Consider the following 19,388-nt stretch of genomic DNA (forward strand, 5'->3'; position numbering starts at 1 on the left):
TGATTTGCTTAACACTTTTTTGGTTACTACATGATTGCATGTGTGTTATTTTGTAGTTTAGATATAAATTAAAGAAAAACCATTGAATGGGTAGGTGTGTCCAAACAATTAGAATTCTAGAATGTTGTTTTAAAGAAATTACTAATTAAAATCCCAAACAGCTTGATACAGGAAAAAAACAGTGTTAATAAGATAATAGTGAGCCAAGGCTCCCCCCCCCCCTATCCCTTATGCCTCCATTCCTCACCTGGTTGTCCTCATCCTCTGCCCTGTCCCTTATGCCTCCATTCCTCACCTGGTTGTCCTCATCCTCTGCCCTGTCCCTTATGCCTCCATTCCTCACCTGGTTGTCCTCATCCTCTGCCCTGTCCCTTATGCCTCCATTCCTCACCTGGTTGTCCTCTTCCTCTGCCCTGTCTCTTAGGCCTCCGTTCCTCACCTGGTTGTCCTCATCCTCTGCCCTGTCTCTTAGGCCTCCGTTCCTCACCTGGTTGTCCTCATCCTCTGCCCTGTCTCTTAGGCCTCCGTTCCTCATCCGGTTGTCCTCCTCACGCCTGTCCCTTAGGCCTCCGTTCCTCATCTGGTTGTCCTCTTCCTCTGCAGCATCATCTACTTTATTAAAGAGAATATAACTTCAGTCCCAGAGAGTTATCAACCAATCACAGGCAACATAGCAGTCATGTGCCTCTCAACTAACCTGAGTGGAGTTCTTTGACAAGTGATGACATGGTGTTTGTGATTGAATCTGCAGCGACCAACAGATCATTACGAAGATTTCTAGGTACACCTGAAACACAGAGGACACAGTCAATGAAAATAGTCAGTGACTTACAGTTGAAGTCAGAAGTTCACATAAACTTAGGTTGGAGTCATTAAAACCTGTGTTTCAACCACTCCACAAATTTCTTGTTAACAAACTATAGTTTTAGCAAGTGGGTTCAGACATCTACTTTGTGCATGACACAAGTATTTTTCCCAACAATTGTTTACAGACAGATTATTTCACTTATAATTCACTGTATCACAATTCCAGTGGGTCAGAAGTTTACATACACTAAGTTGTCTGTGCCTTTAAACAGCTTGGAAAATTTAATCCTAGTAAAAAGATTTTTTACTAGGATTAAATGTCAGGAATGGTAAAAATTTATTTGGCTAAGGTGTATGTAAACTTCCAACTTCAAACTGTACATGGCATTTCGTGGCTACTATTTTTGCATTTGGAATGCACTTTAATCGAATTTGTCACAGCTCAATCACAGATCAAAATGTTGTGTTGTCCTTGACTCAAACAAGGTCAGAAAATGGATAACGAACAACAGATGTACTGGATCTAAAGGAGGACATTGTCCAGTGGAGAAAGCGAGTTGAAATGACATTATGATGCCTTTTCAACCAGAAACTGATGTCATTTCAACTAGTTTTGCACTGTTTTTCCCGTTGGGCGGAGGTCCAGGACTCACCCTGAGCGAAGGCCTCCAGCACGTCGCCCCCCAACCCGGCCAGGCAGTCCTGGGGTGTGTGGGTGGGGGTGGACCCAGCTGAGGTGGAGCGGATCGGCATGGGCATGGAGCAGACTGCCCCGTGGCTGGGGGAGGAGTGGGTTGAGCCTCCTGTCTGGGCCTGATAACATGCCAACATCACCACCGGTTAGGAAACAAACTATAGAAACATACCAATATTACCATAGGTCAGGACACATACCAATATTACCATAGGTTAGGGCACATACCAATATTACCATAGTCTAGGACACATACCAATATTACCATAGGTTAGGACACATACCAATATTACCATAGGCTAGGACACATACCAATATTACCATAGGTTAGGACACATACCAATATAACCATAGGTTAGGACACATACCAATATTACCATAGGTTAGGACACATACCAATATTACCATAGGTTAGGACACATACCAATATTACCATAGGTTAGGACACATACCAATATTACCATAGGTTAGGACACATACCAATATTACCATAGGTTAGGACACATACCAATATTACTATAGGTTAGGACACATACCAATATTACCATAGGCTAGGACACATACCAATATTACCATAGGTTAGGAGTAGAAGAGGCCTAGACCACCACCTGTTATCTTTGCTAACAAAACACACACACACGGCTTGGGCAGTATGCCATATATACCGTATACCAGGGTATTTGGAAATAGCCACAGGATGGTTTTTCAATACCGTTGAAACTATGAAGAAGTAAAATATTTTACTTTAAGTAAAAAATAAATAAATAAATAATATTTGTAGTTACTTTCTAAGTAAATACCTGCAGTCATCTTATGCAATACGTTAAGAGAGAAAGAAGATTGCGTTCTTTGTTTCACCTGTCATATAATTTTTCATTATGAAGCTTACCAGTAGTTCCAGTCAAGTGGTGTTTGTTTAGAAACATACAATAACAAGAGACCGGAGCTTTGTGAGTAGCTCACTCTTGTGAGCTCCCCACTTCTTGACTGCAACCCTTTTCATTTACCCTCCAGGTCTCTTTTTTCATTCTTTTTATTTTACCTTTATTTATACAGGTTTTTTCTCATTGAGATAACAACTCTTTTCCAAGAGAGACCTGGTCCAATAGCAGCAGAGGGAACAACGTTTCAGACAAAACTATTTACATACACTAACACAACATTAAACAAAACTATAAACACACATACAGTACAACAAAAACATTGTACATTAAAAACACAAACGTCTTGACTAAAAACAGCTGGCCTAAAAACAATTACACACTTCTATGATATATTCATCGATCAGGTGTAAACTCCACCAACGAAACTAGATCATCACATTTTAAAATGTTCAGGAGAGAATTCCAGGACCACGGAGCTAAGTAACAAACTATTTCTACCATGTCCTGTTCTAATTTTTGGTACTGTTAGAAGCAAATCAGAATGGGACCATAATTGATATTTATTTACTGACCTGACTAAAAAAGAACAGAGATAAAATGGCATTTTACTCAATATGGCCTTATAAATCAGTGTATACCAGTGTTTAAGCCTATGCAAGGTCAATGACGACCAGCCAACAGCCAGGTAGAGATCACAATGATGTGTTAGACGTTTCTGATTTGTAATGAACCTAAGGGCTGCATGATACACTGAATCAAGTGCTCTCATGGTAGTGGCTGAGGCCTGCATATATATATATATATATATATATATATATATATATATATATATATATATATATATATATAACATCACTAAAATCTAAAACCGACAGTAATGTACATCGTACCAGCTCCTTCCTGGCCTCAAAAGAAAAACAAGCCTTATTCCGGTAATAAAATCCTATTTTCAGCTTGAGCTTCCTTATCAAGTTCTCTACATGCACAGTGAAGCTCAGCTTATCATCAACCCACACACCCAAATATTTGTACACTTTAACTTGCTCTATAGTATGTATAGTATGTATAGCATGCCCAGCAATAACATGATTTGTAACATGCCTGGCATTTGAAAATACCATGCATTTTATTTTACCCGAATTTAGAATCAGCTTTAAATCATACAGATTCTGTTGTATGATGTTAAATGCTCTTTTGGCATTTTCAAAAGCTAAAGATAAACTACTACCACTTGAATAAAGAACAGTATCATCTGCATAAAAATGAACATCTGCTGTTTCATTAAGATCCCCAATGTTGTTGATATACTGTACAAAATGAACAACATTGGTCCCAAAATAGAACCTTGCGGGACACCTGAGCACAACTCTATGGACTCAGATTTACAACCATCCACCATTACACATTGTGTACGATTTGATAGGTAATTTATAAACCAATCTAGAGCATGACCAGTAATTCCACAACATTTTAACCTTTGCACATGGTCCACGGTGTCAAAAGCCTTCGACAAATCAACAAAAACAGACACACAATGTAACTTCTTATCAAGAGCACATTGGATGTAATTTAAAACCAATGTTGCTGAAACAGTGCTCTGGCCAGACCTAAAACCTGATTGCATATCATTTAAGATGTTGTATTCTTGGAAGTAGACCTTTAGCTGCCTACTAAATAAGGACTCCAGTACCTTTGACAGTACAGACAATTTTGATATGGGTCGATAGTTGTCAAGTAGCGAAGGATCTACACCTTTCAGAGGAGGGAGTACAAAAGCAGATTTCCATTACTTGGGGATTTCCTTAACATCAAGGGTGAGGTTAAAAATACATGTTAAGGGGGAGCAATGATGTCTGCAGCTAGATGTAGGAGGCGGGGGTCTAGTTCATCAGGACCAGGTGATTTTTTTATTGTATGAAAAAAATTTGCAGCATTTGGAACTGTTGATCTACAGTTAAGAACGCTGAGATGCCTCCCGGGTGGCGCAGTGGTCTAGGGCACTGCATCGCAGCGATCGCAGCCGGCCGCGACCGGGAGGTCCGTGGGGCAACACACATTTGGCCTGGCGTCGTCTGGGTTAGGGAGAGTTTGGCCGGTAGGGATATCCTTGTCTCATCGCGCACCAGCGACTCCTGTGGCGGACCGGGCGCAGTGCGCGCTAACCAAGGTAGCCAGGTGCACGGTGTTTCCTCCGACACATTGGTGCGACTGGCTTCCGGGTTGGAGGCGCGCTGTGTTAAGAAGCAGTGCGGCTTGGTTGGGTTGTGTTTCGGAGGACGCATGGCTTTCGACCTTCGTCTCTCCCGAGCCCGTACGGGAGTTGTAGCAATGAGACAAGATAGTAATTACAAACAATTGGATACCACGAAAATTGGGGAGAAAAGGGGGTAAAAAAAAAATACAAATAAAAAAAAGAACACTGAGATAATCTAAGCCTATGATGCCCTTCAGAGCTGCTCTCCCTTCACCTGACTACGTTTTCTCTCATAGTCCTAGAGCATCTGGTCGTCGCGGTGGTGGCACAGGGCTACTCATTTCTCCTAACTGGAGATGTGGTCTTTTCTCCCGCTCACCTGTCCATCTACTCTCTCACCTGTCCATCTCCTCATTTGAATTCCATGCGGTCACTGTCACTTGTCCACTCAAGCTTGTTGTCATCTATCGCCCACCAGGTGCCCTTGGAGACTTCCTCAATGAGTTTAACACTTTCATAAACTTATTTCCTGATGATGGCTCACCACTCTTTTACTGGGCGACTTCTACCTCCCGACCTCTCCCTTCGATACATTTATTTGCAACTCTCTCATTCCCCTCCTTGCCTTTTGATGTCACCCTTTCCCAATCCCCTCCAACTCACAAGGCAATATGCTTGACCTCATCTCTACTAGATGCTGGCCGTTTACTAATCTCACTGCAACCGCCGTCAAGGTCGAGGATCACTACTTTTGTTTCCTTTTCTGTCTCTCTTTCCTCCAACCCTCTCAGCCCCTACCCAGATGGCCATGTGCCGTTGCAATCTTCGCTCTCTCTCTCCCAGTACTCTCTCCTCTTCTAACCTATCATCTCTCCCTTCTAAATCCTTTTCTCTCCTGTGTACTGATTCAGCCTCTTCGACCCTACTCTCCTTCCTTCCCGCATTCTTTGACTCACACTACCCCATGTCCTCCTGGGCTGGCTCGGCCTTTCCCTCTTGCTTCGTGGCTGAGTGACTCATTGCGAGCTTACAGGACAGGGCTGCGGGCAGCTGAGCGAAAATAGGGGAAAACAAAACTTCTGGAGGACCTATCATCCTTTCACTGATTCCTCTTTACCTTCTCTTCATCTGAATCCACTGCTAATGCCACTTTCTATCACTCTACATTTCAAACTTCTGCCTCTAACCCTAGGAAACTCTATTCTACCTTTTCCTCCCTCCTTAATGCTCCACCCCCCCTCTCTGCGGACGACTTTGTCAACCACTTTGAAAAGAAGGTTGATAAGACAGTCCGCTCCTCATTCACTTAGACTATTGAGTCCACTGGTCTCACTCACACAGAACTACCCTACGCCTTGACCTCTTTCTCCCCTCTCTCTCTCTCCAGATGAAATCCTGTGACTAGTGAGGTCTGGCCGCCCGACAACCTGCTCGCTCGACTCCATCCCCTCCATACCCTCCTCCCTTCTCCAGACCCTCTCTGGAGACCTTCTCCCATTCCTCACTTCCCTCATTAACTCATCCCTGACCACTGGCTGCGTCCCCTCTGACTTCAAAATGGCCTGAGTCGCTCCGCTCCTCAAGAAACCAACACTCGACTCATTTGATGTCAAAATCTATAGACCTGTATCCCTGCTTTCTTTTCTTTCCAAAACACTTGAGCGTGTTGTCTCTGATCAACTCTCTCGTTATCTCTCTCAGAACGATCTTCTTAACCCTAACCAGTCAGGCTATAAGATGGGTCACTGCTTTCCTCTGTGTCCCGGAGGCTCTCCGCACTGACTCTCTCTCCTCTGTTCCCATCCTCCTACATCTATCTGCTGCCTTTGACACCATGAACCACACTATGAACCATCAGATCCTTCTCTCCACCCTCTCAGGGATGAGTGTCTCAGACTACTACCAAGTGACGTGGAAAGGATTTTGTGTCTGCACCACGTACTCTCACTAATGGTGTCCCTCAGGGCTCAGTTCTAGGCCCTCTCCTCTTCTCTCTACACATCAAGTCACTCGGCTCGTCATATCCTCACATGTTGTCTCCTATAATTGCTATGCGGATGACACAACTACTTTTCTCCTTTCCCATTTCCCTTTTCTGACACCCATGTGGCGAAATGCCTCTCTGCGTGCCTGGCAGATATCTCAGCTTGGATGTCGGCTCACCACCTCAAGCTCAACTTAAAACAAGACGGAGCTGCTTAGAGACTATAAAATGTCCGCAATGCACTCGTTAGCATTTAGATAGAGAATGCTATGGGATTTTACATGTACTTGTTAGCATTGCTAACCTTCAGATTACAAAGGCTCAGTGGGGTTTGAAAATAGCGCCCCTTGTGTGCAATGCCGGTATTACAGAATATCCTGGTACGGCACAAGGTCGGTATGACAATCTGAATACCGCCCAAGCCTAACAAACCCCCCCCCCCTGAACATACACTCCGTCTTTTACAGCATCTTTACTGCTCTGAAATCTAATGAGACCCATGTGTGAGCCTGCCTGTAGCAATTAAGGAGAGACTGTACTGTTCGGTCTGGAGAAAGGGGCACTGTGCAGGGCCTAGGAGCAGACCCGGGTTCAAACAGTATTCAAATAATTTCAAATACTGCATCTGTGCTTGATTGAGCCTGCTTAGCTTAAATGGACCATTAGAATAGTCCCAAAACATCAAACCCCGCCTTTCTTGCACTCCAGGCAGGCATGAGCAAATGCTGAATGTATTTGAAAGATTTCGAATAGCGTTTGAGCCCAGGTCCACGACTGTATGGCTTAGAGCCAGCCTGCCCGGGGGTCCACGACTGTATGGCTTAGAGCCAGCCTGCACGGGGGTCCACGACTGTATGGCTTAGAGCCAGTCTGGTCCAGGTCCTGCATGATGTGACAAATAAGCCACCTATAAAAGTACTGTGCCAAATCTCTGTAGGAAAACAGTGCTGCCTCAAACCGACCAGTGCAAGTGCATAACATAATATGTCCATAAAAAATGCTGCTACTGGAAGTTCCTTAAACACAATCCATCGGAGACATATCAACACGTGCATTAAGAGTGGACAGTAGTGGGACATGTAATATTATGGTTAGAGAGTGACTGGGTGACTGGGTCTGGTGCTGCCACTACTGCTTCCTTAATGTAAACTTAAGAGAGACACACTTACTGCCTGCTTCTGCTCCTCATCCTATCAGTCAGTCAATGGTAAGCAGTGATAGAAAGCATGAGCAGTGAGGGAGAGAGAAATGACAGAGAGAGAGGTACAGGCCGAGAACGAGAGAGAAAGAGAGCAAGAAAGTGACAGAAAGAGAGAGAGCGCAAGACAGAAAGAGAGAAAAAGTGACAGAAAGAGAGAGAGAAAAAGATAAAACAGTGGCAAAGAGTCAGGAGCTTCAATATCAGGACAGGAAAGACAGGTTTCTACAAGTTAACCAATGGACCCTGAGGGAAAGCAACTGTCAACTACAATCAATGGACCCTGAGGGAGAGCAACTGTCAACTACAATCAATGGACCCTGAGGGAGAGCAACTGTCAACTATAATCAATGGACCCTGAGGGAGAGCAACTGTCAACTACAATCAATGGACCCTGAGGGAGAGCAACTGTCAACTACAATCAATGGACCCTGAGGGAGAGCAACTGTCAACTACAATCAATGGACCCTGAGGGAGAGCAACTGTCAACTACAATCAATGGACCCTGAGGGAGAGCAACTGTCAACTACAATCAATGGACCCTGAGGGAGAGCAACTGTCAACTACAATCAATGGACCCTGAGGGAGAGCAACTGTCAACTACAATCAATGGACCCTGAGGGAGAGCAACTGTCAACTACAATCAATGGACCCTGAGGGAGAGCAACTGTCAACTACAATCAATGGACCCTGAGGGAGAGCAACTGTCAACTACAATCAATGGACCCTGAGGGAGAGCAACTGTCAACTACAATCAATGGACCCTGAGGGAGAGCAACTGTCAACTACAATCAATGGACCCTGAGGGAGAGCAACTGTCAACTATAATCAATGGACCCTGAGGGAGAGCAACTGTCAACTACAATCAATGGACCCTGAGGGAGAGCAACTGTCAACTACAATCAATGGACCCTGAGGGAGAGCAACTGTCAACTACAATCAATGGACCCTGAGGGAGAGCAACTGTCAACTACAATCAATGGACCCTGAGGGAGAGCAACTGTCAACTACAATCAATGGACCCTGAGGGAGAGCAACTGTCAACAACAATCAATGGACCCTGAGGGAGAGCAACTGTCAACTACAATCAATGGACCCTGAGGGAGAGCAACTGTCAACTACAATCAATGGACCCTGAGGTTGAGCAACTGTCAACTACAATCAATGGACCCTGAGGGAGAGCAACTGTCAACTACAATCAATGGCCCTGAGGGAGAGCAACTGTCAACTACAATCAATGGACCCTGAGGGAGAGCAACTGTCAACTACAATCAATGGACCCTGAGGGAGAGCAACTGTCAACTACAATCAATGGACCCTGAGGGAGAGCAACTGTCAACTACAATCAATGGACCCTGAGGGAGAGTAACTGTCAACTACAATCAATGGACCCTGAGGGAGAGCAACTGTCAACTACAATCAATGGACCCTGAGGGAGAGTAACTTTTCAATAGAGTAACTGTCAACTACAATCAATGGACCCTGAGGGAGAGCAACTGTCAACTACAATCAATGGACCCTGAGGGAGAGCAACTGTCAACTACAATCAATGGACCCTGAGGAGAGCAACTGTCAACTACAATCAATGGACCCTGAGGGAGAGCAACTGTCAACTACAATCAATGGACCCTGAGGAGAGCAACTGTCAACTACAATCAATGGACCCTGAGGGAGAGCAACTGTCAACTACAATCAATGGACCCTGAGGGAGAGCAACTATCAACTACAATCAATGGACCCTTCAACTACAATCAATGGACCCTGAGGGAGAGCAACTGTCAACTACAATCAATGGACCCTGAGGGAGAGCAACTGTACCTACAATCAATGGACCCTGAGGGAGAGCAAACAATCAATGGACCCAGTAACTGTCAACTACAATCAATGGACCCTGAGGAGAGCAACTGTCAACTACAATCAATGGACCCTGAGGGAGAGTAACTGTCAACTACAATCAATGGACCCTGAGGAGAGTAACTGTCACTAACTACAATCAATGGACCCTGAGGGAGAGCAACTGTCAACTACAATCAATGGACCCTGAGGGAGAGCAACTGTCAACTACAATCAATGGACCCTGAGGGAGAGCAACTGTCAACTACAATCAATGGACCCTGAGGGAGAGCAACTGTCACTACAATCAATGGACCCTGAGGAGAGCAACTGTCAACTACAATCAATGGACCCTGAGGGAGAGCAACTGTCAACTACAATCAATGGACCCTGAGGAGAGCAACTGTCAACTACAATCAATGGACCCTGAGGGAGAGCAACTGTCAACTACAATCAATGGACCCTGAGGGAGAGCAACTGTCAACTACAATCAATGGACCCTGAGGGAGAGCAACTGTCAACTACAATCAATGGACCCTGAGGGAGAGCAACTGTCAACTACAATCAATGGACCCTGAGGGAGAGCAACTGTCAACTACAATCAATGCACCCTGAGGGAGAGCAACTGTCAACTACAATCAATGGACCCTGAGGGAGAGCAACTGTCAACTACAATCAATGCAGTGTCCAACACGTTCTAAACAGTTGGAACAAATTCATGGTTGATGTTAACGAATACCAGATGGCATAAAATGCAATAATGACAGAGGTTGATAACTTCACTCTCTCTCACAAGCATTTCCCTACACTCACATTAACATCTGCTAACCATGTGTATGTGACCAATAACATTTGATTTTATATACTATATATCAATTTGATATACTACTAACTATATAGTAAAAAATGACAGCATCAGTATATAAAAGTCTGAAGAACAAGAAACAGATAGTGTATCAGCTAGTGTTTATAATAATCTGGCTGTCAGAGTCCTCTCCTACCTTCAGTAACCTCATCAGTCCCTCTAGCTGGACCATCAGTTCCCGTCTGCTCTCCTGTAGGGCTGACATGCGCCTCTCCAGCTCATCCTTCCTGTGCCTGTTGTCCCACAATCACACACACACACACACACACACACACACACACACACACACACACACACACACACACACACACACACACACACACGCACGCACACAACAGCTGTTAGTCTCTATTGCCTCCTGAAAGGTGAAAGCCTGAAAGTCTGTCAGTCACTAGGCTCCCTAGGGTTGCCTTCCACATGAACAACGATCCGTCCTTGGCCTGAGAAGTCCCAACTGTCTTCCGTCAGGTGGCGTCCCTGAGTGCAGACTGCAGACGCTGAGTGGTGATGATGGAAGACATTGTTCAGTCCCTTGTCCTTGTCTTTCCTAATATCACACCACTACACAGACACAGTCTCTTCTCTGAGCCTGGTTACACTACCTCAGGGTGAGACAACCCTGTTCCTGGAGTGCCACAGGTCCTGCAGGGTTTTGTTCCAACTCGGCACCACACCTGACCAACCGAGCTAATTGATCAGTTCAGTGATTGCCTAAATTCAACACACCTGGTCTTCCAGGTCAGTTAAACCACAAACATGAAGCGCCTGCAGCAGTCCAGGACCAGGGTTACCAACCATGGCACTACATAGTCTCTTCTCTGAGCCTGGTCACATTCCAGGGTAACACAAAGAGACAACACACCACTGGCAAGATCCGTTTTAATGTGATGAGATGATTGAACAGGTCTATCGGCACCGAAAAAATGCAGAGCAGAGCTACAGGCTACAATGCAGAGCTATAGGCTACAATGCAGAGCTACAGGCTACAATGCAGAGCTACAGGCTACAATACAGAGCTATAGGCTATAGGCTTCAATGCAGAGCTACAGGCTACAATACAGAGCTATAGGCTATAGGCTACAATGCAGAGCTACAGGCTACAATGCAGAGTTATAGGCTACAATGCAGAGCTACAGGCTACAATGCAGAGCTACAGGCTACAATGCAGAGCTACAGGCTACAATGCAGAGCTATAGGCTATAGGCTACAATGCAGAGCTATAGGCTACAGGCTACAATGCAGAGCTATAGGCTACAATGCAGAGCTATAGGCTATAGGCTACAATGCAGAGCTATAGGCTACAATACAGAGCTATAAGCTACAATGAAGAGCTAGAGGCTACAATACAGAGGCTACAATGCAGAGCTATAGGCTATAATACAGAGCTATAGGCAATGCAGAGCTAGGCTACAATGCAGGCTATAGGCTACAATGCAGAGCTATAGGCTACAATGCAGAGCTATAGGCTACAATACAGAGCTATAGGCTACAATACAGAGCTATAGGCTACAATACAGAGCTATAGGCTACAATGCAGAGCTATAGGCTACAATGCAGAGCTATAGGCTACAATGCAGAGCTATAGGCTACAATGCAGAGCTATAGGCTATAGGCTACAATACAGAGCTATAGGCTACAATGCAGAGCTATAGGCAGAGCTATAGGCTACAGTACAGAGTTATAGGCTACAATGCAGAGCTATAGGCTACAATGCAGAGCTATAGGCTACAATGCAGAGCTATAGGCTACAATACAGAGCTATAGGCTACAATACAGAGCTATAGGCTACAATGCAGAGCTATAGGCTACAATGCAGAGCTATAGGCTACAATGCAGAGCTATAGGCTACAATGCAGAGCTATAGGCTATAGGCTACAATACAGAGCTATAGGCTACAATGCAGAGCTATAGGCTACAACGCAGAGCTATAGGCTACAATACAGAGCTATAGGCTACAATGCAGCTATAGGCTATAGGCTACAATGCAGAGCTATAGGCTATAGCCTACAATACAGAGCTATAGGCTACAATGCAGAGCTATAGGCTACAGAGCTATATGCTACAATGCAGAGCTATATGCTACAATGCAGAGCTATAGGCTACAATACAGAGCTATAGGCTACAATGCAGAGCTATAGGCTACAATGCAGAGCTATAGGCTACAATACAGAGCTATATGCTACAATGCAGAGCTATAGGCTATAGGCTACAATACAGAGCTATAGGCTACAATACAGAGCTATAGGCTATAGGCTACAATACAGAGCTATAGGCTACAATACAGAGCTATAGGCTATAGGCTACAATACAGAGCTATAGGCTACAATGCAGAGCTATATGCTACAATGCAGAGCTATAGGCTATAGGCTACAATACAAAGCTATAGGCTACAATACAGAGCTATAGACTATAGGCTACAATACAGAGCTATAGGCTACAATACAGAGCTATAGGCTATAGGCTACAATACAGAGCTATAGGCTACAATACAGAGCTATAGGCTATAGGCTACAATACAGAGCTATAGGCTACAATACAGAGCTATAGGCTGCAATACAGAGCTATAGGCTACAATACAGAGCTATAGGCTACAATACAGAGCTATAGGCTACAATGCAGATAGATATTATAGCCAGATTGCCAATCAATCAGTGAAAGTGCCTGTGGCTACCCAAAGGTTACATAGACTTTCTTTGGGAGTCTCAGCCCTGAATCCACTGGCTGTTAGTACTGTTAAAGGGCTGATGAAGGCATAGAGAGTTAACACTTTACATTAATGCATACTTTATAAATGATTCGTTCTGAGTTTATAAAGAGTGTATAAACATGTGATGAGCATTTATAACACATTTGTTTTAGAGGCATAGATGGGTATAGATGGGTAAAAATGTAGAACTAAAGAACAGATACAGCCCTTGGTTCACTCCAGACTTGACTGCCCTTGACCAGCACAAAAACACCCTGTGGCGGACTGCACTAGCGTCGAATAGTCCCTGCGATATGCAACTTTTCAGGGAAGTCAGGAACCAATACACAGTCAGTTAGGAAAGCAAAGGCTAGCTTTTTCAAACAGAAATTTGCATCCTGCAGCACTAATTCCAATAAGTTTTGGGACACAGACACGGTGGGACACGGTCCATGGAGAACAAGAGCACCTCCTCCCAGCTGCCCACTGCACTGAGACTAGGAAACACTGTCACCACTGATAAATCCACGATAATCGAGAACTTCTAGAAGTATTTCTCTACGGCTGGCCATGCTTTCCACCTGACTACCCCAACCAACAGCTCTGCCCCCCCCACCCATATATCACTGGAGTGATATATAGCTATAGAGACACAGTAGCTATAGACACACAACTAGACACACAGTAGCTATAGAGACACAGTAGCTATAGAGACACAGTAGCGATAGACACACAGTAGCTATAGACACACAGTAGCTATAGACACACAGTAGCTATAGAGACACAGTAGCTATAGACACACAGTAGCGATAGACACACAGTAGCTATAGACACACAGTAGCTATAGACACACAGTAGCTATAGAGACACAGTAGCTATAGACACACAGTAGCTATAGAGACACAGTAGCTATAGAGACACAGTAGCTATAGACACACAACTAGACACACAGTAGCTATAGAGACACAGTAGCTATAGAGACACAGTAGCAATAGACACACAGTAGCTATAGACACACAGTAGCTATAGACACACAGTAGCTATAGAGACACAGTAGCTATAGACACACAGTAGCGATAGACACACAGTAGCTATAGATACACAGTAGCTATAGATACACAGTAGCTATAGACACACAGTAGCTATAGAGACACAGTAGCTATAGAGACACAGTAGCGATAGAGACACAGTAGCGATAGACACACAGTAGCTATAGACACACAGCTAGACACACAGTAGCTATAGAGACACAGTAGCGATAGACACACAGCTAGACACACAGTAGCTATAGACACACAGTAGCTATAGACACACAGCTAGACACACAGTAGCTATAGAGACACAGTAGCTAAAGACACACAGCTAGACACACAGTAGCTATAGACACACAGTAGCTATAGACACACAGCTAGACACACAGTAGCTATAGAGACACAGTAGCTAAAGACACACAGCTAGACACACAGTAGCTATAGAGACACAGTAGCGATAGACACACAGTAGCTATAGACACACAGTAGCTATAGACACACAGTAGCTATAGACACACAGCTAGACACACAGTAGCTATAGAGACACAGTAGCTATAGAGACAGTAGCTATAGACACACAGTAGCTATAGACACACAGCTAGACACACAGTAGCTATAGAGACACAGTAGCTATAGAGACACAGTAGCTATCCAGTAGCTAGACACAGTAGCTATCCCCACTGTCAAACATGGTGGTGGCAGCATCATGGTTTGGGCCTGCTTTTCTTCGACAGGGAAGATGGTTAAAATTGATGGGAAGATGGATGGAGCCAAATACAGGACCATTCTGGAAGAAAACCTGATGGAGTCTGCAAAAGACCTGAGACTGGGACGGAGATTTGTCTTCCAACAAGACAATGATCCAAAACATAAAGCAAAATCTACAATGGAATGGTTCAAAAATAAACATATCCAGGTGTTAGAATGGCCAAGTCAAAGTCCAGACCTGAATCCAATCGAGAATCTGTGGAAAGAACTGAAAACTGCTGTTCACAAATGCTCTCCATCCAACCTCACTGAGCTCGAGCTGTTTTGCAAGGAGGAATGGGAAAAAATTTCAGTCTCTCGATGTGCAAAATTGATAGAGACATACCCCAAGCGACTTACAGCTGTAATCGCAGCAAAAGGTGGCGTTACAAAGTATTACCTTAAGGGGGCTGAATAATTTTGCACGCCCAATTTTTCAGTTTTTGATTTGTTAAAAAAGTTTGAAATATCCAATAAATGTCGTTCCACTTCATGATTGTGTCCCACTTGTTGTTGATTCTTCACAAAAAAATACAGTTTTATATCTTTATGTTTGAAGCCTGAAATGTGGCAAAAGGTCGCAAAGTTCAAGGGGGCCGAATACTTTCGCAAGGCACTGTAGGTGGGTAATGATCTCTCCCTTTAGATATAGGTAGGAAATGATCTCTCCTATTAGATGTAGGTGGGTAATGATATCCCCTATTAGATGAAGGTGGGTAATGATCTCTTCTATTAGATTTAGGTGGGTAATGATCTCCCCTATTAGATTTAGGTGGGTAATGATCTCTCCTATTAGATATAGGTGGGTAATGATCTCCCCTATTAGATTTAGGAGGGTAAGTATCTCTCCTATTAGATTTAGGTGGGTAATGATCTCTCCTATTATATTTAGGTGGGTAGTGATCTCTCCTATTAAATTTAGGTGGGTAATGATCTCTCCTATTATATTTAGGTGGGTAATGATCTCTCCTATTAAATTTAGGTGGGTAATGATCTCTCCTATTATATTTAGGTGGGTAATGATCTCTCCTATTAAATTTAGGTGGGTAATGATCTCTCCTATTATATTTATGTGGGTAATGATCTATCCTATTATATTTAGGTGGGTAATGATCCCTCCTATTAGATTTAGGTAGGTAATGATATCTTCTATAAGATACAGTGTAGGTGGGTAGTGATCCCTCCTATTATATTTTGGTTGGTAAGATACAGTGTAGGTGGGTAATGATCTCTCCTATTATATTTAGGTGGGTAATGATCCCTCCTATAAGATACAGTGTAGGTGGGTAATATAGCTGGATATGTGGTACCTAAGGAGCCTGAGTTCAGCCAGCAGTGTGGGGTTTTGCTGGGCCTTCTCTGGGGTGGGCTGGGAGGCCTGCTCATGCTCCAGACGTAGCCTCTGGATCTCCTGGAGGATCTCTCTGAGGGACCAGAAGACACAACAAAATGGGGATTTAAAATCTGCCGGATAATGACTTTCTGAAAGCAGATCCCTGTCACCAACATAAACTGAACTCTATTTACTTATAATTCACAAAATTCTTAAATTATGAGCATACAATAAATCTGATTAACTAATAGAGAAAATATTTAGTATAGTTTTTTAAAAATTGCTTAATGTTTCTTCATAAAGTGACAGTCAAATACATTCCCACCTGTTTTTGTTTTCTAGTTCTGCTATTAGCTGCCTCTGTTGTTTGTTGGCATCTAAGTTGAAACTCAGATCGGTTGGAGGACATTGCTAAAAGACAAAATTACACATTAAAAACAGAGTTAACAAAACTGAGCGGATAAAAGAGAAACACATCAAACATGATCTACTGCCCAGAAGTAAAAGTCCTTTGTGCTTTAGACTTTAGACTGACTATTCTAACATCTGGGGCCATGTCAGCCAACCTGCACTTTTATTTAATCTTTCACGTTGATAAACTACACTGTGGGTAATGATTATGTTAGTGTCTGGTGACAGTACACTGTGGGTAATGATTATGTTAGTGTCTGGTGACAGTACACTGTGGGTAATGATTATGTTAGTGTCTGGTGACAGCCTTAACATCATCTGCTTTGGTTCTGGGTGCAGAGAGGATTGTTCTGTTCATGGACATTCTGCAGTTACATAATAAGAAGTGGATAAATAAAGGCTGACAGAATACCACCCTGGGGCAGCTTATACACATACACACGTGCACGCACACACACTCACTACTCACTGTGGAGCAACTCACTGTGGAGTTGTCTGCCTCTGCTGCAAGGCGTGCTGCATAGCGAGCAATGAGACGATGCTCCTCTTCTAGCCTGCTGGGACTCTCTAAGACACTGGAGAGAGAGAGAGCTTCTGTGAGTGTAATGTTTACTGTTAATTTTTGTTTATTTTACTTTTGCTTATGTTAACATATGTTTCCATGTCAATAAAGCCCTTGAATTAAATTAAGAGAGGGAGGGGGCAGAGAGAGGAAGGGTAGGGGCAGGGGGAGGGACAGAGAGAGGGAGGAAGGGGGCGGAGAGAGGGAGGGAGGGACAGAGCAGAGGGAGGGAGCATGGAGGGACATAGGGAGGGGGCGGAGGGAGGGGGCATGGAGAGGGAGGGAGGGAGAGGGCGGAGGGAGGGACAGAGGGGGCGGAGGGAGGAAGGGGACGGACAAATTAGACACTAATGTACTTGTCCTCTTGCTCAGTTGTGCACTGGGGCCTCCCACCCTTTCTATTCTGGTTAGGGCCAGTTTGTGCTGTTCTGTGAAGGGAGTAGTACACAGCGTTGTACGAGAACTTCAGTTTCTTGGCAATTTCCCAAATGGAACAGCCTTCATTTCCCAGAACAAGAATAGACTGACGAGTTTCAGAAGAAAGTCTTTGTTTCTGGCCATTTTGAGCCTGTAATCGATTATTTCACTGTATCACAATTCCAGTGGGTCAGAGGTTTACATACACTAAGTTGACTGTGCCTTTAACCAGCTTGGAAAAATCCAGAAAATGATGTCATGGCTTTAGAAGCTTCCGATAGGCTAATTGACATTATTTGAGTCAATTGGAGGTGTACCTGTGGATGTACACAGGCAAGGATATTGCTGCCAGTAAGATTGCACCTAAATCAACCATTTATCGGATCATCAAGAACTTCAAGGAGAGCGGTTCAATTGTTGTGAAGAAGGCTTCATGGCGCCCAAGAAAGTCCAGCAAGCGCCAGGAACGTCTCCTAAAGTTGATTCAGCTGCGGGATCGGGGCACCACCAGTACAGAGCCTGCTCAGGAATGGCAGCAGACAGGTGTGAGTGCATCTGCACGCACAGTGAGGCGAAGACTTTTGGAGGATGGCCTGGTGTCAAGAAGGGCAGCAAGGAAGCCACTTCTCTCCAGGAATAACATCAGGGACAGACTGATATTCTGCAAAAGGTACAGGGATTGGACTGTTGAGGACTGGGGTAAAGTCATTTTCTCTGATGAATCCCCTTTCCGATTGTTTGGGGCATCCGCAAAAAATCTTGTCCGGAGAAGACAAGGTGAGTGCTACCATCAGTTCTGTGTCATGCCAACAGTAAAGCATCCTGAGACCATTCATGTGTGGGGTTGCTTCTCAGCCAAGGGAGTGGGCTCATTTACAATTTTGCCTAAGAACATCAGTCAGGATGTGGCCCAGAAGTTAATTGACAGCATGCCAGGGCAGATTGCAGAGGTCTTGAAAAAGAAGGGTCAACACTGCAAATATTGACTCTTTGCATCAACTTCATGTAATTGTCAATAAAAGCCTGACACTTATGAAATGCTTGTAATTATACTTCAGTATTCCATAGTAACATCTGACAAAAAATATCTAAAGACACCGAAGCAGCAAACTTTGTGGAAATGAATATTTGTGTCATTCTCAAAACTTTTGGCCACGACTGTATATATATTATTTTAATCCCAGCCCCCGTCCCCGCAGGAGGCCTTTTGGCTTTTGGTAGGCCATCATTGTAAATAAGAATTTGTTCTTAACATACTTAGTTAGCCTAGTTAAATAAAATAAATAAACAATACAGCAACAGGCCACAAATGTCAGATTCCACTACTCTGCTCATTCCAAACCATTTACCCGGAAAAGTCAACTGTGTGTGTGGCTTTGGTTTTCATGCAGATTGGGTCTGAACAGACGTCTGTGCTTCTTGCATTCAAATTGTAATTATGTTCTGCCTCCCCCAATTTAAAAAAAATCTAGTTGATGATCCCTGCTTTAGATTCAGTTTCTGAGAGGTCAGTCCAGGGGTGTAAATCATTAGTCCAAACAGTTAAACAATAGTTTCTATTGGACAAATTCAGGTAGGTCCCTCCCCGTTTCGTTCTGTTTGGTTCCTAGTAAATACACACCTGTTGAGACCCAACTATGACTTAAATTTCAAGCCCTTCAGTTTGTGCCCTCCCCCCAGTACTTTCCAGTGTGTCATGGAGTGCATGTTTAGAGTCTGTCACTACCAATCTGTCCCTTTGG

At 43.9% G+C, this 19,388-nt stretch overlaps 1 protein-coding gene across 9 annotated transcripts in view; it reads right to left on the reverse strand.

The window, feature by feature from the left end:
• The window catches only part of LOC112256903 (dystrobrevin beta), a 55,971-nt gene that overhangs the window by 2,976 nt on the left and 33,607 nt on the right, over nucleotides 1–19,388 (reverse strand). For 4 of the 9 annotated variants that reach the window (XM_042325246.1, XM_042325249.1, XM_042325245.1 and 1 more), the window contains 7 exons: nucleotides 17,137–17,242; nucleotides 16,582–16,667; nucleotides 16,234–16,347; nucleotides 10,596–10,692; nucleotides 1,461–1,620; nucleotides 698–787; nucleotides 488–612 (listed from right to left, as the gene is read on the reverse strand). In XM_042325246.1, coding sequence (XP_042181180.1) covers nucleotides 488–612; nucleotides 698–787; nucleotides 1,461–1,620; nucleotides 10,596–10,692; nucleotides 16,234–16,347; nucleotides 16,582–16,667; nucleotides 17,137–17,242 — 778 coding nt within the window. Of the gene's footprint in view, nucleotides 1–481; nucleotides 613–697; nucleotides 788–1,460; nucleotides 1,621–10,595; nucleotides 10,693–16,233; nucleotides 16,348–16,581; nucleotides 16,668–17,136; nucleotides 17,243–19,388 lie in introns of those variants that run through there. The other 5 variants (XM_042325250.1, XM_042325248.1, XM_042325247.1 and 2 more) reach the window with 4 other exon arrangements.

This window comes from Oncorhynchus tshawytscha, linkage group LG08 (genome assembly GCF_018296145.1).
Source record: "Oncorhynchus tshawytscha isolate Ot180627B linkage group LG08, Otsh_v2.0, whole genome shotgun sequence".
In the NCBI taxonomy this organism is placed as follows: domain Eukaryota; kingdom Metazoa; phylum Chordata; class Actinopteri; order Salmoniformes; family Salmonidae; genus Oncorhynchus; species Oncorhynchus tshawytscha.